Source organism: Phallusia mammillata, chromosome 6, assembly GCF_965637545.1.
Source record: "Phallusia mammillata chromosome 6, kaPhaMamm4.hap1.1, whole genome shotgun sequence".
Taxonomy (NCBI): Eukaryota; Metazoa; Chordata; class Ascidiacea; order Phlebobranchia; family Ascidiidae; genus Phallusia; species Phallusia mammillata.
In genome coordinates this window covers 23,253,981-23,275,878 of record NC_137257.1, presented here as the reverse complement: position 1 = coordinate 23,275,878, position 21,898 = coordinate 23,253,981, and the positions used below count along the sequence as shown (strand labels likewise).

Below are 21,898 nucleotides of genomic sequence, written 5' to 3'. Positions count from 1 at the left end.
ACTCTACTTCAGATCACTAATGTATGAACTGTGCCCGTGTTCTAATTCCAACAATACTGTTCCACAAAGGCATTTATTACGTCACACATATTGTAACAAACTACTTTTGCTCCTTTGTTACCCTTCTGTTACAATAAGCTAGCAAGTATAGCCGGCAACTAATTAATTGACCACGCAACACGAAAAGTTTGACTAGCGGTTTAGCTGCAGTGCGTATGGCATCTCCTCCACTGATTGAGCCCGTTACTCGTCACCCTTTAAACCAGGGGCGTGGAACTGTTTATCGCAGTGGGCCACAACTTACAGTTAAAAAATGCTGAGGGCCAGACAATAAAGCAACACATACATTTTTTAAACAGTTTATTTAATGGCAAAGCGCACACAATCAAGTTACTCTTTGAGTACTCTGTGATCAATGGGATATATGCTAACCTTTTCGTAGAATAAATCTCAATATATTTGCTGCACCTATAAATCATGTTACTGTATCTTTGCTAGAAAAGCAGTTCTTTCATAACGCACACTATGGTGCAACAACGGGAATATGTCGTCACAGTGGATAAAACCTTATACCACCGTGTGACGTGTACAAAGTCAAAAATACCAGTGATGGTGTACAAATAGCATTAATCCATGCTCTAACAGTAAAAAATATTCATAATTAATAGAGTACTTTGAAGTCTGCTCGGGCCACAAAAATAGGTGTCGCGGGCCGTATGCTGCACGCCTCTGCTTTAAATATGTTCAGAAGATGAAAAGCTTTTGAGAAATGAACAAACAGCGTTTTTTTCCAAAACATGTAACATGATATTTATTCCTTAACAACCTAACAGTCTTACACAAAGCCTTAAACAACGTTGCTGCTATCATCCAGCCGTTTTGTTGTTGAGGCTCTATTTCTCAATATAAAACCTCTCTGACTCGGCTACTCTGAAATATTCAATCTGCTAATGAAATGTATAAAATGCTGACGCTTAGTACACCTTCGTATGCCGAAACCGTAAACTGTACTTCGAGACATCCAAATTCCATACCTTTTCAAGGACTTTTGCAAAATTTGTTTTTTTTCAAAACTTTTCCAGGCATTAAAAACACAAAATTAAATTCCATAACTTTTCCAGGTTTTCCATACCCGCGGGAACCCTGGGTACATGGAAAAAAGTATGGTGACGAAATTCGCAAAATTCCCTTGTCAAATGACACTGTCTGCAGACCAGGGGCGAAAATCCATCAAAATTATTGGGGGGGACCTATGACTGCTGTGAGTAGATGACGTCACCAAAAAGATTTTATTTGACAACAGATAATACGTTGCCTGGAAACCTTTGCAGCAAACGCAAGGAGGAAAAAAGAAAACAGATTTTAAGTTTTAACATTTTTGTGTATTGTAAACAAACAACAAAATAACAAACGAAAAAATCTATGACACATAATCAGTTTTGTTGTCAAACATGTCCAACACGTTTCGACGAATTTCCGAAACAGTAACAAACTCTTTAGTGATTTCTTCAACCGGTACTTGATCGAGTAAATCTGAATGCACGTGACAAACAGCTAGATGATTTAAGCCAGGGGTGGGCAAACTACGGCCCGCGGGCCGCATGCGGCCCGGCAAAGGAGTTCATGCGGCCCGCCAAATGTTTCCGAGTAACGCTGAATAGTACTATGAGCACAGGCGCAGAGTTTTAAAAATACCGGGGGTGCGACTTGCCAAAACCAATATCATGTGCAGTATCTGTACCCGCACGATACTTTGGAACTAAACACAGATACTTTTCACGTGCTTTAGCCTGCCACGTTATTATGCAAATCGTCACTTGACACAATTTCTTCGTTCGATAAAAGTAAAAGCGATTCACGTTTTCAAATACAGCCCACTTTGCACTGTTGACGCCCAAACTTTGGAACAAGGACTTTATCAACAAAAAACGTGGTTTCGCCTTTGTTGCAACAAACGCTTGTTTTTTTGAAACAATTACAATTGTAGCGTTTCAACCAATGTTTGTACAATCATGAACAAACGTATTTGCATATTGCTGAAAATATACTATGTAATAATTTTGCGCAGGGGTGCACAACCTGCGGCCGCAATCTATTTTGCTAAATATTTTGATTTTCAAACTGCTAAAACAGATTTCGTGGGACAGGAAAAAAGATTACCAGTCTAGTAACCATGCGCCAGGCTTTTTATCCGCTTATTATGTACAAACAATGCGAAAAAAACGGGCACTGCAAATCGTCACAATACAGTTTATGACGTCATAAACAGTTAGCTCCGTTCAGCTAAACTTATGCACAAGTTAGAAATTGTTAATCAGAGCAATTTAGGCGACTTTAAATGGTATATATATGATACAAACCTTATTCTTTACATCAGTTGTTTTAAAACAAAACAACAAGCAAGCAATTGGCGGCCGTTGGTGAAAAACCATGCGGCCCGATAAGATTATTAATTTTTGAATGCGGCCCTTGCACTGAAAAGTTTGCCCACCCCTGATTTAAGCGAACCTGGGTAGTCGTGCTTCTCAGCCAAGTTTTTAGACGCCGAAGTGTTGAAAAACTTCGCTCGCATTCACAAGAGCTGACAGGGCACACCAAAAGCAGTTTGAGCAAAATAAATACCTGCGTGAATAACTGGCGTAGCTCGGAACTCATAGCGCGATAAGCTAACTTCGCTTCATTTACAGAACTTGCCCCCGTGTGCTGCTTAAACATCGGCAACTGTACAGATAGTTGAGTTACATTCAATTCGGGATATTTTGAAATTAAATCTAAATTTGTTGCTGTGCCCTTCATTATCATATTTTCGATTTCCAAATATGTTTGGAAGCTTGAGTTGCGGACATCATACCGTTTCTGCAAACACCCAAGTAAACAGTCAATAAACTCAACGTACAACAATCTGTAATGGTCTTTGGCACATTTGGCATGGAAGTGCGGTGAGGATCCAGCGAAACGCGGTGTCGGCTGCCGACGGCGTGGCACAGAAATTTCATCAAGCCCCAAATTCGCTGATATCTTTGTTGTTTCACCAAAAAGGTTCGTGTACATTATAGGGTCACGAAATACTTATATCTGCTTCGCTGTTGTCGCTACAGCCTCTATTGAACCTGCATAACATACAAACCTAAGCATTCTGTGTCTAAAAATTGGTACAATTTACTACCTGATAAATGTGAAGAAGATGCCTGCATCGAGCTGTTTAGTTGTTCCAGCAGAGCTATTGGTTTTTTAACAAGGTATAAAGCTAAGAATGTTTCGGTTTTCTCGAAACGATTCAAAAGAGCATTGGCTTTGGTGGCAGAATCTGTACTCCCCTCCGACATGCTGCGAAGACTTACAGTTACAGCAGAATTATTTTCCAATACCGATAAAATTGCCGACAATAATCACAAACAAAAAAAACATAAAATAGTTACGTCGCATTACCTTAAACTTTCCAGATCTCTTAAATAACACGCCGAGTTCATGGACCCATTGGACGGCGTCCCTGAAAAACGGACAACTTGCAATTGATTCCTGCATAACCAAGTTTGCCAAGTGTGACTGGCAATGGAAATATGTAGCGAGTGGGTACTGACTGCTAATAACGGCTTGACACCCATTGTACTTCCCACTCATATTTGAGGCTCCGTCGTACGTTTGTGCACGTATTTGACCAGCAGATAGGGAAAATCGAGTCAGAACGTCTAAAATCATCCTTGCAATTGCATCTCCAGTTGTCTGCTGCATTTTGTGCAGACCCAGAAAATCTTCATGTACACATAGCTCCGAATCGACATGGCGGATGCAAACAGACTCCTGCTCACTTCCACAAATATCTTGTGTGCCGTCGACCATCACTGCGAACATACCATTGGCTTTAATTTTAGACGCTAAAATTCGTAAAATAAAGTGACTGAACATTTGTGTCATTTCTTGCTGACCACGAAATGAGGTGAAGTTGGTTTTTCGCTGGAGGAACTCTTTTAACTCGGCACTATCTTCAGCACGAAGTTTTAGGAGTTGGTGGTAATTTCCTTCTCCCTCGTCATGGCCTCGGATAGCAAGACCTTGTCGCAACAAATATCGCAAAGACGAACAATTTTATCAGCGATCGCCTGGCGGCAGCTTGTTGTTCGTTAAAGCCTGTGTTTATTTGAAGTGCAACAGACTTCCGCTTTATGGCATCTAGTTGCATGGTGGCAAAGGTATGTGTTTCTGTTAGTTGGTGCAAATCAAATGAACTCTTTCCCTTTTTCCAGTTTCGAAAACCGTCTGATATAAACGCAGGCTCTTTTTTTTGAACTGCGTGCAACAAACCCAGTTTGTCTGCTTTTGAACAAATAAAACAGAGCACCCCATTACCACCTGGTACGCAATGGATCCACGGGAATAAAACATACCAGTAGGTCTGAAATTTTAAAAATCTAACGCCGCAGTTCTTTGCTGGCAAATGGCTTACATCGTCTGGTTGGTTCGGGCAGGATTGTGACAAAAGATCCGCAGAATTTATTTCTGTTAAACAGGAGTTGCTTCCCCCATCTGTTGTTGTGGAACTGGTTTTACCTTTGAGTATTTTCATTTCCTTCTCTAGTAAAACACTTTCAGGCACTGTAGAATTGACCTTATCTACTTTCCTCAAGTTTGTTTTTCCACTCGCTGCGTTGGAAACGAAATACTGTTCTATCTTGCTAACTTTAAGTTGTTTAACGTTTTGAGACATTATTCTTGTAGTGCCGCAAATATTCCATCAACCAAATGCACTGTCAAGCTTTTTGCACAGACATCAAACAATTCGATTGAGTTCCATTGTTGACAACAATGTGGGTTATGAAGTAGTATTATGTCGTTAGATTTGTGTGATATTGAACAATAGACTTATATCTTATTTTTATCTCAAGGGTATTAAAAATATTGGGGGGGACAGATGAATGGAAGTCCCCCCCAACCAAATTTTTGGGGGGGACATGTCCCCCCCCCGGGATTTGCGCCCGTGCTGCAGACGAATTGCTGAAATTAGTGATGATCATGGCGCCCTCTATTACATGCCTGGACATCGGTCACGCTTGACTCGAAACTGGAGGCGGATGGTTTTGAATCAGTTTTTAGCGATAGTCTCTGTAGTCTGAACTCTGAAGTTTTTAAAAGCCTTTTTTTAGCAAAGAAACTATTTGGATTGCGTTTAAATTTTTCTTGTTAGGACGCAATAAATAATATTTAACACAACGTAGGTCTTTTTATGCAATGTTTAGTTAATTAAACTGGCGTTTATTGCCACCGCGATATATATTTGTATTATATTAGTATATGTTTTCACTTTTAGTTTGGACATTAATGTAAGACTCTAAGGATTAGTATTGACTGATCGTAGACATTCAAGGAACAGTAAGCAAACATTTATGGCAGTATTTTTTTCCACATTTGTTCAACTATAATGTATGAAAGTGATGTGCAGTATGGAAGAAATTTAAGGACCAAAGGGATATAAAGTGATAAGGTGGACATACAACCAACAACAAAGACAAAAAGAACAACAATGCAATCCAACATGTCAGGAAGCGATAAACAGACAATACCAATTTTAAGTTGAAAGCTATTTCTTCATTCTTTGTGACAACTTCAATATTTTTTGTGCAGGCTCTTGTCCCAAGTGAGGTGTAACTGTTTTACACCAGTTGTTTAAAAGTATGTTGCTAAGAATGTCACAGTGTTCCTTTTTCATCCCGAAATCATAATATTCATTGACAATTTTAAAAATCCTGCTAAGTGATTTTCTGCAAACTTTGCTTTTAACTTTAGAAAACATCAAATAACAAAATAAAGACCATTGGCATGACATATCATTGGGTATTTGTAGACCTCCTCTGTTTAAATATTGTGTAAATGAACCATATTTTTCATAGTAAATGTATGTGTCATTCAAATTGAAGTCATCCCCTTTTCGAATTATGTAACCAGTTATGTACGCTACAGCTTGCATCTCATCAAAAGTTATGCTGGGCTCTTTTGCTGGCAGAGTATCTAAAAGTTCCAGGTCGGATTCAGAAAATTGGTATGTACACATAGAGCAATTATGGCCACTCATTTCAAAAGTTCCAATGTCAATATTACGTTGCAGTGTAAGTTTGACTTTCATGATTACATGCTTTTCAAGAACTTGTTGGGTATTAATAAAATATGTTCCACCACATCCTTGTCTGAGTTTACCAAATGCTTTTTCCAATGGGTCTGTTGAGAAATTTCCAAGCATAACAAATTCATGAGTAGTCTGAAGAAGAAGTTTAGTAAGGGATATTAGTCCGTGGCATGTTTGGTAAAAAGCACTCCCTGTGTCTATTGATAACTGCTTCTCCCTGAGTTTGGTAAGACTTGTCATGCCTTTTACATCTTCGGCCAGCTTTTCTAAATCAGTTAATCGACTGTCATCACATGAGCTGATAATAACTCTCAACGGATCCCTAAATCTGATGTCTGTACCTGGTCGTCTTACATTAACAGTTTTCCAAAACTTGACAAACATTTTTAAAAACTTTAAGGTGGCATGGTTGTTGTGGTTGTAGGCACGCTTGTTTTACGTCCGTTTATTGCGAGACACTGAATAGAATGAAGCGTGCACACAATCCAACATCGCAAGTACTGTCGCGAGTCGCGTGTAATTTAAAGATACGCTACAATACCCCCCACCAGTGTTCAAGTCATACACGATAACGCAAAGGTAAATTAATAACACGACCAGAGCGCGTCACTGTTGGATGGGGAGATACGATAGGAGGAGAAACAGGTACAACACGATTGGTAAATTCTTGCGACGTAAAACTTTGTTCAATATGGGCGGGTTTTAAACGGTCAATTGACACAGTGTCTTGTCGCCCATTAATTTCAAGACAAAAGTACTTAGCGTGCTTTTGGATAACTTTAAATGGACCGTCATAGGGACATTGTAAGGGTGTACGGTGCGCATCGTTTCGAACAAAAACAAAACTGCAATTGCGTAATAAGCTGGGCACTCTGTTATGAGAATGTCGATGCCAGGTTGTCGGGGTCGGTCGCAAATCCCTCATTGCTTCTCGTAGTTTTGAGAGAAACGACGTTGGATCTTGTGGTTCAGTTGACGACGTGAAAAACTCCCCGGGCAACTGTAGTGTTCCACCATACACCAATTCGGCGGTTGAACATCCAATATCTTCCTTAACAGCAGATCTCATTCCGAGCAGTACGAGTGGAAGATGGTCCATCCAATCGGTGGTTGTTAAGCGTGCTTTTAAAGCGGCTTTTAGCTGACGATGCATTCGTTCCACAATGCCGTTACATTGGGCATGGTAGGAGGTTGCTGGTTGTCGATGGGCACCCAATAACATACTAAGGTTGGCCCAAAGTGTTGACTCGAACTGACGACCTCTATCTGAAGTAATGGTCTGAGGCGTTCCGAAACGTGAGACCCAAGAGAGTAGAGCTCTTGCGCAAGACTGCGCTGTTGCGTCAGTCATGGGGAAAGCTTCTGGCCATCTAGTGAATCGGTCGATGCACGTGAATAAGTAAGTGCATCCCCGAGAAACGGGAAGAGGTCCGACAATGTCCACATGTATAGCAGCAAACCTTCTGGTTGGCAGTGAAAAGGAGCTGTAAGCAGCAGCTGTATGTTGTTGGATTTTAGCTTTTTGACATTGTAGACAGGTTCGTGCCCAGTTACCAACATCTTTGTTTAAACCATGCCATACAAAACGGTCTGAGACCAGTTTACGGCTTGCACGTATGCCTGGATGTGACAAATTATGAATCGCCTCGTAGGTTTGGCGACGATGCGCATAGGGTACAATAGGACGGGGGTAGCCTTTAGAAATATCACAAAGAATCGTTAACTCTGTTCCAAACAAAGGTACATCACACAAAATAAGTGACGTGACCGAGGTGCGATATGCAATAATTTCTTCATTATTTTGTTGTGCAAGTGCCATTTGAGCGAAATCAATTGCAGATGATGTTGTAGCATTAATGCTGGCTCTCGACAATGCGTCAGCAGCAAAATTACTTTTACCCTTTATGTGCTGTATATCGGTAGTAAACTCTGAAATAAAGCACAAATGGCGAACTTGTCGAGGTGACAATGCAGTAGAGTTTCGTTGGAACACATGAATTAAGGGCTTGTGATCAGTAAAAATAGCAAACACCCTGCCTTCAACAAAATAACGAAAGTGGCGAATAGATAAATAAATAGCAAGAAGCTCGCGATCAAAGGTACTGTACCGTGTTTCTGCGGGTTTAAGTTTTCTTGAAAAGAAACCTATTGGTTTCCATTCCCCGTTGTGGCGTTGTTCCAGTGAAGCGCCAACCGCAGTGCCTGAAGCATCTGTTGTGATTCGTGTAGGCGCGTCAGCCTTAGGGTGAACAAGCATCACTGATTTTGCCAGGGCTTGTTTTGATGCCTTGAATGCAGTTGTGCAATCCTCTGTCCATTTAAAAGTTTTCTCTGTGTCTGTAAGTGCCTGGTGCAGGGAATGCAAAATTTGTGCGGCACCAGGAACAAATCGATGGTAGAAATTTACTAGTCCCAAGTATTCTCTTAGACTTTTCTTGGACGTTGGTTGAGGAAATTTTTGGATGGCTTCCACTCTGTTTAAGAGTGGAGAAATGCCTTGGGTGGTGATTTGATGTCCCAAAAAGGCTATTGTTGTGCATCCGAATTCACACTTGTCAGGATTTACAACAATCCCATAGGTTTGAACCCGTTTGAAAAGCAAACGCATATGTCTACGGTGAGCAGACGCCGAAGGGCTGAAAACCAAAATGTCATCGAGATAGACAAAAACAAAATCTAAACCTCTGCACACCTCATCCATAAATCGCTGAAACGTCTGAGCAGCATTGCAGAGGCCAAAGGGCATTCGTGTGTATTCGAATAATCCAAAAGGAGAGATAATTGCGGTTTTGGAAATATCCTCTTTAGCAACCGGAATGTGGTGATATGCTCTGACAAGGTCAATCTTGCTAAAAATTGTCGCACCATGTAGATTAGCTGAAGAATCTTGTATTAAAGGAATTGGGTAGCGATCAGGAATAGTGCTTTTGTTAAGCTTGCGGTAATCGCCACATGGCCTCCATTGGCCAGACTTTTTGAGCACCATGTGCAGTGGAGAGGCCCATGTACTTGATGAACGGCGAACAATCCCTAAATCCAACAAGTTTTGAAACTCTGCTTTAGCACATTTTAGCTTGTCTGGAGATAGCCGACGAGCTTTGGCATAAGCGGGAGGACCATTGGTAACAATGTAGTGCTTGACGTTGTGTTTCAAGGAAGCATCATTGTATACCGCACTTTGCAAAGCTGGGAATTCCATAAAAATAGCTTCAAATTCATTTCTGTTGTTGGTTGCGGCAAACAAGCCAAGCGCGGCAGTGTTAGAAATGCCAGTTTTGACGCTGTCAAATGTTTTGGCATTTATCAATCTATTTCGACTGAGATCAATAAGTAAACCAAAATGTCGAAAGAAATCGGCGCCAAGAATCGGCTGCGTGACCTCGGCGATGATAAAATTCCATGAAAAGATTTCACCCAAACCAAGTAAATGGCATGACAATAAACTAAATTAGAAAAACATAATGGTAATATTAAAGACTATAATGTTAAATGAGATTATGTCACAAAAAAATTAACTAAAGCATACCATACGCTGTGCGGCTACTTTTCTTGCAGCTGCTCTCAATGGCATTTCTTGCTGAAGAAGACTGTTCTTGTAAATACATGGAATAGCATTTGGCTTTAACACCAGAACTTTTGCCATACCCCTGTCATACTGCATTTTATTTGTGAAATGTACAAAGAACACTGTATTCCGTTGGTCCCTTCCATTTTTTTCACGTTAACAAATTTAATCCAAGCTGACCGCAATTGCTTTATATTTGGAAAGCGAAAACGTGTCATTTTGCTGGACTTCTGATTCCCTCTCGAATTGCAACCATACAAAGAACACACTGCAGGCATTTTTGCAGACTTGAGTATAAAAATGAAAACATTTAAACACCAAAATACCTAAACTGACTGTAACGTCCCGTGAACGCGCCCCGGTTATAGCGCGGAACGTCACACGAGGAGAGAATTGAAACGCGATTCCTAATAGCCTCCAACAACCAGTCCACACAGATAGATGTTTTGCTGATCTTATTAGGCGAATTCTTTGAATGTAGGACGATGAAAACGAATAGGAAACGTATAGGAAACGTTAGGAAACGTATCGGAATCGTTAGGAAACGTATCGGAATCGTTAGGAAACGTATCGGAATCGGTTTCTGCACAAAGCATGACATTAACACACTGCGCTTTAAATGCAGAAATATAGCACAAATCTTACCAACTGTTGTGGTAACCGGAGAGAGTAAATAGCACGGGTATTCAACTCGCATCAATTACTGGCACACCTAAACATTCAATTACATATATCACCACACTGCGCCTTTATGACGTCACACACAGTTCTTACCAAGCTATGTTGGGTGACAGTTCAGGATAAGTCACGCTTCACGTGAAGATAAACCAGAAATACTGCGTAAACAAAATGCAACTTAAGCACCTTGTCTAAACCCAATTACACGTACAGTACAACTATTACAAAGCGAATGACATATTAGGTCATTGCGGTTAAGTTCGCATTCATTACAATAATTCACATTTTGGAGTCATTAAACACATATGTACAAAGTGACTCACCAATAATCGTCAACACGACAATAAATAGCCTTTTCTAATTCAACCGACGCAGCACCGTGCTCCACGGAAGTCAGCAACAAAAAGAACTGAACCACGTTGTGTTATCACACAAAACTGGCAGCCGATTATTACGTCACACAACGCCATAGATTACAACACAAGTTGTACTGAGGAAATGCGGGAATCAATAGAAATCTGCAATTACTGGCAAATAAGATGTAACATACCCCCCCACAATGTACGAATCCAAGGAGTACATTTACAACACAACACACAAACATCGGCAGTAATTGCGAACACAATAAACACACAACTAATCACGCATCGCGTCGTCGCGGCATAGCAAGCACAATTTTGCAATTGGGCGTCTGAGTGCTCCAGTGTGAGTCTTGACGATCACCTGACGCACTACTCCCTTCCGATCAGGAAGCACATCGGTCACGCGACCCAGAAGCCATTTGCTCCTAGGCTGATTATCATCCGCTACAAGCACAATGTCGCCGACCGTGAAATTAGAATGTCCATTTGCCCACTTTGATCTGGGCATTAGCGTCGGCAGGTACTCGCGCGACCATCGCCGCCAAAATTGGTCGGCCAAGTATTGTACTTGGCGCCAACGGTTACGATGGAAACAGTCCTTCCCCGTAAACAGTCCAGGGGACATATTCGGCGCTGCACGTTGCAGCAGTAGGTGATTTGGTGTAAGGGGCTCCTCATCCTTCGAATCGAACGTCACCGGAACCAAGGGACGAGAGTTCAGGATGGCCTCGACCTCCACCATCAGCGTCATCAATTTCTCATCGGACAATGTCTGCTCCGAAAGCAGAGCGTTGAGAATTTTGCGCACAGAGCGTATCATTCGCTCCCAAACCCCACCCATGTGGCTGGCAGTGGGAAGATTGAAGCTCCACGCAATATCACGTTGTTGCAGATATTTGTAGATCTGCCTTTGATTCCACCTGTTCAGCTCTTCGCGCAGGATGCGCTCAGCTCCAACGAAGTTTGTGCCGTTGTCGCTGTAGATCTGGTCTGGTCGTCCTCGACGACCGATGAAACGTCGGAGAGCTCCGATAAAGGAGTCCGTAGACAGTGAATGCGCTATCTCGATGTGCGCGGCCCTGGTGGAGAAACAGCTAAAGATGCACCCGTACCTCTTTACCTCACTTCGTCCTTGCTTCACAAGGAAAGGTCCAAAGTAGTCGACACCGACCACTGAGAACGGCGGCTTATTGGCCTGCAGTCTCGCAGCAGGAAGGTCTGCCATCATCTGTTTGCCCAGAGAGCCATTTCTTCGTCGACAGGAAACACACTTGCCGAGAACACGACGAACCGCTACCCCTCCTTTGATGATCCAGTAGCGTTGCCTGAGAGACGACCATGTGTGTCCCATTCCAGAATGGCCAACCTCGTCATGCTGCTGCATAATCACCAGGTCTGTAAATCGATGGTCGTATGGAAGAATCATCGGATGCTTCACATCAAACTCGACACATGCACGCTCGAGCCTTCCACCAACTCTCATAACTCCATTGACAAGAATTGGGTTAAGCTTTCCAAGAACCCTCTTTTTCTTTGGTAAACGAACAGGTTCGCCTTTGGCCTTTGACATCGCAGCCATAACGTCTGGGAAACTTCGTCTCTGCACATACTTTACAATCTCAAGCTCGGCAGCCTTGAGTTCAACAACGGTCAGTTGCCCAGTAGGTGCTTGATACTTGGCAGGAAACCTCCTTGACATCAACATCGATTTGAATCTGAGCAACCAGCTTACAGCCCTTTTCAGCCGATTGAGTGATGAATATCTGGCAATGAGTCGATCCGTAGCGGATTCGCTGGCGACCAGACAAACGGTTTGAGTTTCTTTCTTTAACAAAAGAAATTCGATTGGCAATGACGACAAGTCCGGACAGGTAGGCCATCCATCTTCTTGCTCCCAGAGAAACTGGGGTCCAGTAAGCCATCGGCTGGACCTAAGGAATTTATTCACACTGAGTCCACGAGACGCCTCGTCCGCTGGATTTACCTTGGTGCTGACGTGTCTCCATTGACTAGGCCGGGAAACATCCTCGATTTTGGCCAAGCGATTTGCAACAAACACTGGAAAGCGCTTATTGCAGTTGCGAATACTTTGAAGAACCGCAGTCGAATCCGTCCAGAACACGGATTGGCATTCGTCTAGTTGCAGCTCCTTTCTTACAAGTTGATCCAACTTCGCTGCAACAACGGCCGCCGTCAACTCCAAGCGGGGAATCGAACATGTCTTCAGGGGGGCAACGCGTGCCTTGCCTATTACAAACGAGCAGTGAATGCGTCCTCGCTCGTCTACCAGCCTCAGATAGGTCACCGCACCGTAAGCTGTAGATGACGCATCTGCAAAATGGTGCAATTCCGTTTTTCGCACCTTACCAAAATCGTGGGGCTTCACGCATCTTGGTAGAACGACGTCTCCTAACCGCGGTAGTTGCTGCAACCATTTTGCCCACGATTCGGAGTCTTCATCGGAAAGAACGTCATCCCATCCCAGCTGCTTTCTGCAGAGATCTCTTTGCATAGTCTTGGCCACCACGATCACAGGCGCTGCAAAGCCAAGAGGATCGTATAAGGAACTTACCACCGACAGGATTGTCCTTCTGGTGTAGGCTGTAGGCTGCTTTACATCGACATTGAAACCGAACTCGTCCGACGAAACGTTCCATCGAACACCAAGTACCCTCTCGCAGGAGGAACCATCCACGTCCAGCTCCTTCACCGATTTAGCCCGTTCCTCTTCATCAATAGACGCGAGAACTCGCTCGCTGTTGCTAAGCCACTTGGTTAGCCGAAATCCCTTCTTCTTGAGAAGTGCACAAATACCTTTGACCAACTGAACTGCTTCTGCTTCAGTCGACACGGATTTTAAACAGTCGTCAACGTAGAAATTCCTTTCTACCGTCTCGACGACTTCCTTTGGAAATTCGCTTCGCAAATCATTAGCGGCTTGTTTAAGACAAAAACTCGCGCAGGAAGGGGAAGAAGTTGCTCCAAACAAATGAACGAGCATCCTGTGCGCGGTGGGCTTCTTCGACACATCGCCATCAGGCCACCACAAGAACCGAAGCGCATCGCAGTCTGTCGGCTTCACACGTATCTGATGAAACATGGCCTCGACGTCGGCGACAAGAGCTACCTTTTCCATCCGAAATCTTGAAAGAACTCCTACTAAGGAATTGGTCAGATCCGGACCCTGGAGTAAAGCATCATTCAACGACTGGTCGCGGTATTTGGCAGCACAGTCAAAAACTACCCGTACTTTCCCGGGCTTGTGTGGATTTGTAACAGGGTGATGCGGCAGGTACCATACTACCTCTGCAGACTGTTTCTCATCTGGAACTTCTTCGGCATAGCCCTTAGCTATGTAACCCTGTACCGTCTTTGTATACGCATCGCGTAGCACGGCGTCGCGTCTCATGCGACGTTCCAAAGAACCCAAACGATTTAGCGCCATGTCCCGGTTGCACCGAAGCGGTTGTGCGTTCGGGCGCCATGGCAACGGCAACTCGTAATGACCTTGCTTGAATTGCACACTGGTTTTCATTTTATCTAAGACGTACCGGTCTTCACGCGACATAGGCATCGCGTCGGCGTTAGTATCTTGAAAGTCGGTCTTCCACATTCGCTCTAACTTCTCGTGCAGCGAATCATTGGCAACTTGAGTAAAGTTGACGGAAAACAAACCAGTTGACTTGTTAGAGACAGGTCCTGCCAATGCCCATCCCAGTGGAACTTTAAATGCAACAGGTTGCTTCGGTTTTCCCTTTCGTACCTCTTGCACGAGAAAGGCCTCTGGAACGTCCAGCCCGATGAGCAGCAAAGCTTCACTGCAATCTACCTGTGGGAATGACAGGTCTCTGATATGTGGAAGCGCATCTAATTCCGCGTTTCTCGGAAACTTGTTGGCGGTAATAGGCAGACAATCAACAGCGAACACCTCGGGGAGTTCAACAGTTGTGGAGCCATCAAGCGAAGCAACAGATAAATTTACTCTTTTGCCCTTGCGCCTGCGACTGTCCCCGTTGACCGTTTTAAGCGTCACGTTGCTCGCTTCACCTCGTAGACCAAGCTTGTCTGTCAGTTTTTTGTCGCACAAAGTAATGCCCGAGCCAGTATCTAAAAGAGCGTAAGTATCTACAGTCCTACCGTTAGCACGGACTTTGACCGCAACCATCATCAAGTTGACGCTCTGTCTACCAGAGGAAGCATGACAGTCCTTTCCAATCGCCGACACAACCGAACAAACTGTCCGTTCCGGCGCAGGTCCTTTGACAGGAGACTCGTCCTCTCTCTTCTCTGGCGGATGCAATAAGGTGTGATGGGCTTCATTGCAGTCCCTGACGGTACACGCTTTGGGGCTGTTGCACTTAGTAGCAAAGTGCCCAAATCTGAAACAATTATCACAGAGTCTGCGGCGCCGGGTGACGCGCAGACGATCACGGTAACACCGGGATTTAAATTCCTCGCATTTAGCAAGCACGTGATTTCCCGAACAGCACTGACAGAGCGGGGCAGTGGGAAAATGAGAAGGTCCGGCACGAGCCTTAGGTCTAGATTCTTGTTCGCTTACAACAACATGACTGGAAGCCTTTACATGACCACTTTTACCTTTCGCCTTCTTAGCTTCGTTGCGATGCTCATCGAGCATGCGGCTGAACAACGAATTTGCAATCCGATCCTCAGTTTCCACAAAGTCGACAAGATGCTCAAACAAAGGTTCACGGCCAGTATCTCTGAGAATTTTCTCAACACGCCGTTTCCAAGCCTCTTGCATCTTGAACGGTAGACGATTCACAACAGCAATCAACGTAGGGTAATTATTCATCTCGGAATGCTCGTCAATGTCTGAAAGCGTAAGTAAACAATCGCGCAGCGACTGCGCAAGCTCGCTTAAACCAGCAGCATCGTTCGGTCGCAATTCTGGACCGTTGACAACACACCTTACACATGCATGAGCGATTATATGTGACTTGCCAAAGTGGTCGTACAGTAACTGCCTCGCTTGTTGGTACCCGTTTTCCTTTAGTCTAAAGCAGTGTTCAATCAATTTACGGGCCTTGCCATCACAATGCTGCGCCAAATACGACAATTTGGCACCATCGTCGTCGACCTTGTCGTCGATACGAGAATCAAAATTGCGGACAAACTTCCAATAGTCCATTGGATTGCCATCAAAAACGAGAACTTTAGGCTTCGGTCTGTTTATGTGCTTTACAAGTGATGCAATCTCATTGTCATGCACGCCAGTTGGCTTGACCGAATCATATGTACAAATACTATTTACAATTGGGTTTGTTGCTGTGAACGAACCTCTTTCGTCAAACGAAGATTTAATTTTGGGCACATATTGGGACAGGGGCTCTGACGGAGCAACATAGTCAACCACATACCGCTGATCAGGAGGGCTTCGCTGCGACGTGACAGGCGGTGACGTGAACAATACGCGGCGTTGATCCCCGAGCGGCTCCTCCAGGGGAGGCGTGGTCGATTCACCAGAACCTTCCTTCACCGTCACGTACTCCGTGTTTCCTGACATCTCATCCCAAACTTTCTCCTCGACCTCTGCGGCTTGTAGCTGGTGCTGCAGTTCTAGCATTTCCATGCTGTCCTTTTGGCGCTGTTCTTCTTCAGCACGACGGATTTCTTCCTCGGCACGTCGCCTTTTCATTTCTTGCTGCTGTCTGGCCAGCTCCTGCTTCTGCGCAGTCTGCTGAATGGCAAGACGCGCGAGCTGTGTCGTTACTTTAACTCTAGTTCTACTATTAGTCGAAGAACTAGAGCGCCTACTTCGTCCGCAGAACGAGTCGTTGTCCTTTGGACTCTTATCACCGCTTCCACTCGGACTAGCTATGTTAACAGGTAAAACACTGGTAGATGGAGAATTTACCTCACGAACCCAGTGAGAGACTCGGTCATCGAATTCGGCCTTGTTTTTCCTTATGCTTGCTAGTTCGTCGGCAAGATCGGGATGCGCCTCGTAGGCAGCAACAGCATCGATAAAAAGATGTTCGAGCGCAACCAAAACCGTCTCGAGCACCTGCTTGTTGCGGTGGTCCTTCATCAGACACTCGGCGACTAGGTATTGTTCACTTAGGCGTCGACGACAATCAGCGACCGCTTCAGGAGTTGTAACGTTTGATTGGCTCATCTTGGACGGCTTAAATATTCAACAAACGGTTAAACTTGTCTTCAACACACAGTTGAAGCTTATTTCAAAAAGCAGTTGAAACTTGATTTCAACTGCAGATTGTGTTCAACACCCAGTTGAAACTTGATTTCAACTGTATTGTTCTGTTCAACTAACAGTTGAAACTTTCTTTCAGGAAGCAGTTGAAACTTGATTTCAACTGCAATTGTCTTCAACACACAGTTGAAACTTTCATGTAACGTCCCGTGAACGCGCCCCGGTTATAGCGCGGAACGTCACACGAGGAGAGAATTGAAACGCGATTCCTAATAGCCTCCAACAACCAGTCCACACAGATAGATGTTTTGCTGATCTTATTAGGCGAATTCTTTGAATGTAGGACGATGAAAACGAATAGGAAACGTATAGGAAACGTTAGGAAACGTATCGGAATCGTTAGGAAACGTATCGGAATCGTTAGGAAACGTATCGGAATCGGTTTCTGCACAAAGCATGACATTAACACACTGCGCTTTAAATGCAGAAATATAGCACAAATCTTACCAACTGTTGTGGTAACCGGAGAGAGTAAATAGCACGGGTATTCAACTCGCATCAATTACTGGCACACCTAAACATTCAATTACATATATCACCACACTGCGCCTTTATGACGTCACACACAGTTCTTACCAAGCTATGTTGGGTGACAGTTCAGGATAAGTCACGCTTCACGTGAAGATAAAACAGAAATACTGCGTAAACAAAATGCAACTTAAGCACCTTGTCTAAACCCAATTACACGTACAGTACAACTATTACAAAGCGAATGACATATTAGGTCATTGCGGTTAAGTTCGCATTCATTACAATAATTCACATTTTGGAGTCATTAAACACATATGTACAAAGTGACTCACCAATAATCGTCAACACGACAATAAATAGCCTTTTCTAATTCAACCGACGCAGCACCGTGCTCCACGGAAGTCAGCAACAAAAAGAACTGAACCACGTTGTGTTATCACACAAAACTGGCAGCCGATTATTACGTCACACAACGCCATAGATTACAACACAAGTTGTACTGAGGAAATGCGGGAATCAATAGAAATCTGCAATTACTGGCAAATAAGATGTAACACTGACTAACGTACAACCACCGACTACAAACAAGCTCCAAACCAAGTTGGTACGAGGTGACGTCACATGACGTTTGAGCTAAGTGACAAAATATCCGCTAGGTGTCAGTGTTTTTAGATTTAAAACGTAAATATTTGACTAGTAACTTTGATTTTTGTGGTTTTAAACCTGAAATCGTGTTTATAAAAATACGACAAACAACATGTTAAAAAATAATTTTCCGGTGCCGGGGCTCTTTTCAGTTATTGGTCATGTTTCATTTAAGTAACTTATAGTCACAGTCAGAATTTTCAACATATTCTGTGACACTTCACAGATTATTGCCACACAGAAAAACTAGCCATAAAGGTTTTTATTTGTATCATAACTGACAAACTTATGACATATTTGGAATAGCAGATATTTTATCCCAACTTAGTATTCAGGTTTTCATTCTAAAGGTTAATCGTGACTTTTTTTCCTTTTCAAGGCGTTAGACTAGGGTTGCCATATTTTATGGACACACAATACCTGACAAAAAATTTCTCAGTTAACCCAGTGGTTCTCAAACTTTTTCGTTATTTTCTCTAAACCGGCTCATTAGTTTCTAAAAGTTGATTGGAGGATTTTAGGTAGTTATGCAAATTTGCGCATAACAATGATCCAAATCTGATCACAGACAAGAAAAAAACATTACAATTGCGCGCGAACAATTGCATTTTTGTTGGCAATGGAGACGGTCGATTCTCAACTTAATTCAGTTGCACAAACTGACCCAAATATGAATATAGAACTACGCCACCTTTTCGCGGTCCCTGCAAAATTGCCTCACGAACCCCCAAAGGACCGCGGACCCCAGTTTAAAAACAGCTGCGTTTAGCTTTTTTGCCTTCCAAACATATTGCAGTACCAAGTCAAGTCAAGTCAAGTTTTTATTTGCATAGTCACTTCATCATCATTGTTGAACCGATACATAAACAGTAAGGACACCGAAAAAAACCGTAGGTTGTCGAGTCAAGTGTCCTGTTATTTGAATTGTGGTTGAATTCCGTTTTGGGTATGTTCTGCCGTAGGATCGCCACCGACCGCACGAACCTGGCGGGTACGTCCGTTTGCATAAGACGGTAGTTGAACCCGCAGGTTCTGCTGGCCAAATGAAACCCGCCTAAACGGAAACACCAGCTTGGTTCCTCGGAACGTTTCCTGTGATCCCGCAGGCAGACCCGGGTGTCCCGAGGACAGATCGTAGCGACGATGAAATTGTTGCCGTCGAGCATCTCCTCCTCTGCTTTTATAAGATCGATCTCGAGATCTCTGGTGTTGTTCGCTGGGGAAGGTGCTGCACCGTCTTCGGCCCGGATGGCTGATCTGAAAAAAAAAAAACGAATCCTACGGCAGTATTTTGTTCTTTTTGTGTGACCAAGTTATCCAGTTTAATGTGCTAATAGTATGGAATAAGAAATTTAAAAAGTAAAATCACACTAAGATAAAACTGAAACACACACAAAAAAAGTGAAAACTGGGGTAGTTATGACATAGGACAGGGGTGGCCAACTTGTTAGTCGTTGAGATCGACAAAAAATTTCCTAATCGCACGCGATCGACTGATCAGTAGTAATTTATGCTGCCACTGACACAAAGCACTAACGCAAATTTTCTGCATGCAATTTTGATAGAAAATTACCACGTATTTATAGTCATGAGTTTTATTGTCAACGAAAATTCTCATATGTACATATTCGTCATCAAAAGAGTCAGTGGGATGTTTGCGTCATCATCTCGTTCACTAACTTTTCATAGTCAGGCGTGTATCCCGTCAAAGACAGCTTTAGGCAATCGCGCAAGTGGTTGTCAGTGAGCATAGCACGGTGTTTTGTTTTGATTACATTCATGAATGAAAATGCAGATTCACATAAATAAGTTGAACCAAAACAGGAATGAATATACTCCGCACATTTTTTAACATTGGTGTATTTTACGTCTACAACCTGCCAGAAATCATTTTCGCCCGACCGAGCCCTGAGGAATACGTCAGCTTTTATCGCCAACATTTCCATTTCAATTGCCGCTCTATCCAATTCAAACACTTCACTGATTTGTTTGGAGATTAAAGACACGTTCAAACCCGACTTGAATGGATATGATAAATATTGAACAATTTCTTCGATCTTTTGAAAGTCACGAAATCGATCTTCAAAATCATCAAAAACTATCTTTATTTCTTCGGTATATTTCTCAGAGTCCCATGTACTTTGTGGATGATTTTGCAGATGGTCTTTGATGTTCGGAAAAAAATCAAACCGCTTTTCTTCAAGATCGGCAATCAATGCAGATACTTGCAACTTGAAAGCACCATTGGTACTAATCATTTCGCTTATTTCTTTCCCTTTCCCTTGTAATTGCAAGTTTAGGGCACTTAACCTTCCTGTAAAGTCCGCTAAAAAAGCTAAGTCACACAACCAAGCTAAATCATCCAACTTGACGCAGTCGTCACCTCGGTCATGAAGAAAAACCTTAATATCTCGCAAGAGATCCCGAAACCGTTGAAGAAATTTGCTGCTGCTCAGCCATCTTACGTTTGTGTGTAATAGAAGTTCTTGTCCCCCAACTTCCTGTTTAAAAAGTCGTCGCTGAAGGGCCTTAGCCCTGATTGAATTCGCAATCTTAAATGCCACATCCATTACTTCTTTGGTGTTTAGTCGTTTGCTGCACAAAACTTGCTGGTGAATAATACAATGGTACTTTAAGAAATGTGGAAAATCGTCATCGTTTTGGCACAAGGCAACAAAGCCGTTTACACGACCCACCATTGATTTGGCCCCATCTGTTGTGACTGAAACCAACTTCCACAGAGGCAATTTTATTTCATTGCAGTAGTTTTTAAATGCATTATAAACATCTATGCCTCTTGTCCTTTCTTTTAAAGTTATAATGCCAATCACCTCCTCTCTAATGCTCCAGTCATGAAAAACCATACGAACAAACAAAACGACCTGTGCAGCATCCCTGATGTCTGTTGACTCATCCAGTTGCAGTGAATAGCACACACAGCTAGCAAAATCATTTTGAAGTTGGTGAGAAACATTCTCACTCATTTTTTCTATTCTTCTCATCACTGTGTTTCTGGACAACTGCAGCTCTTTAATCGCTGTTTTAATCTCGTTTTTATTACGAAAATCCCCGAAAAGGCTGTCTGAAATTTCAAGAAAGCATTCTTTTAGTATTTCTCCATCTAAGAATGGTTTTCCTTTTTTAGCTAAGAAACAACTTGCTTTAAATGAGGCTAAAGTAGTTGCTTTTGACGAAGTACAAAATCTTTTTAGGCCTATTTGCTGTCCTCGCAAATTTGTTGTGAGCTCTTTAACTTTTATTCTTCTTGCTTCACTTCCAAGAGGATAGTTACCGTTGTATTGGCCATGGCGTGTCATAAAGTGTCTTTCCAAATTTCCTTTCTTGGGCAATGCAAGAGAAGCATTACAGATCAGACATGTGCAACTCTCTTTTACCATGACAAAAAAATAGTCGATCTCCCATTGATCATTAAAGTGATACGTTTTCTTTCGCTTTAATTCGCTCATTATTTGAACTGAACTAATGCTACCGCTCAACTGTAAATGCTTTAATTGTAAATTTCCCCCAATCAATTGCAACTGCTTTGTTAACGCAAACAATCCAGTTGTTACGACATACTTCGATGCCAAAATCATAATTGTCACACAACAAAGAAGTAATATTCATTTACTTATTGTGCTAAGGCACACTTCTGTGGTGTGTCAAATTGTCGCAATTGCTGTTAAATATTGTTTAATTGGTTATTGATAAATATTAAACCGTTGATTAGTTAATGGAGGATTTATTGGCGATCGACCAGTCAAAAGCAGGCGATCGACCGGTCGATCGCGATCGACGTGTTGGCCACACCTGACATAGGAGAA

The 21,898-nt window shown here is 42.9% G+C and overlaps 3 protein-coding genes across 3 annotated transcripts; all 3 read right to left on the bottom strand.

Annotated features, from left to right (window-relative positions):
* Positions 1-3,412: 3,412 nt before the first annotated feature.
* On the bottom strand, positions 3,413-4,059 carry LOC145233201 (uncharacterized). Its single transcript, XM_080097879.1, has 2 exons — positions 3,582-4,059; positions 3,413-3,490 (listed from the first exon to the last, which is right to left on the bottom strand). The coding sequence occupies exons 1-2, from the start codon at positions 3,913-3,915 to the stop codon at positions 3,426-3,428; spliced, it is 399 nt and encodes a 132-aa protein (XP_079954005.1). The 5' UTR covers positions 3,916-4,059; the 3' UTR covers positions 3,413-3,425.
* Positions 4,060-10,997: 6,938 nt separating this feature from the next.
* Positions 10,998-17,980, bottom strand: LOC145234516 (uncharacterized). Its single transcript, XM_080099236.1, has 2 exons — positions 17,535-17,980; positions 10,998-17,472 (listed from the first exon to the last, which is right to left on the bottom strand). The coding sequence occupies exon 2, from the start codon at positions 16,860-16,862 to the stop codon at positions 10,998-11,000; it is 5,865 nt and encodes a 1,954-aa protein (XP_079955362.1). The 5' UTR covers positions 16,863-17,472; positions 17,535-17,980.
* Positions 17,981-19,717: 1,737 nt separating this feature from the next.
* Positions 19,718-21,541, bottom strand: LOC145234515 (general transcription factor II-I repeat domain-containing protein 2A-like). The gene has a single exon (XM_080099234.1). It carries the CDS (start codon positions 21,539-21,541, stop codon positions 19,718-19,720), a length of 1,824 nt encoding a protein of 607 aa, XP_079955360.1.
* Between the last annotated feature and the right edge of the window lie 357 nt (positions 21,542-21,898).

Bases quoted from the DNA above. Each gene is read 5' to 3' on its own strand.
- LOC145234516 (XM_080099236.1), bottom strand. From the start codon at position 16,862: ATGAGCCAATCAAACGTTACAACTCCTGAAGCGGTCGCTGATTGTCGT.
- LOC145233201 (XM_080097879.1), bottom strand. From the start codon at position 3,915: ATGACACAAATGTTCAGTCACTTTATTTTACGAATTTTAGCGTCTAAA. The intron at 3,491-3,581 runs GTCAGTACCCAC...TCCGTTTTTCAG, and splicing joins GTGTCAAGCCGTTATTAGCA to GGACGCCGTCCAATGGGTCC.
- LOC145234515 (XM_080099234.1), bottom strand. From the start codon at position 21,541: ATGAGCGAATTAAAGCGAAAGAAAACGTATCACTTTAATGATCAATGG.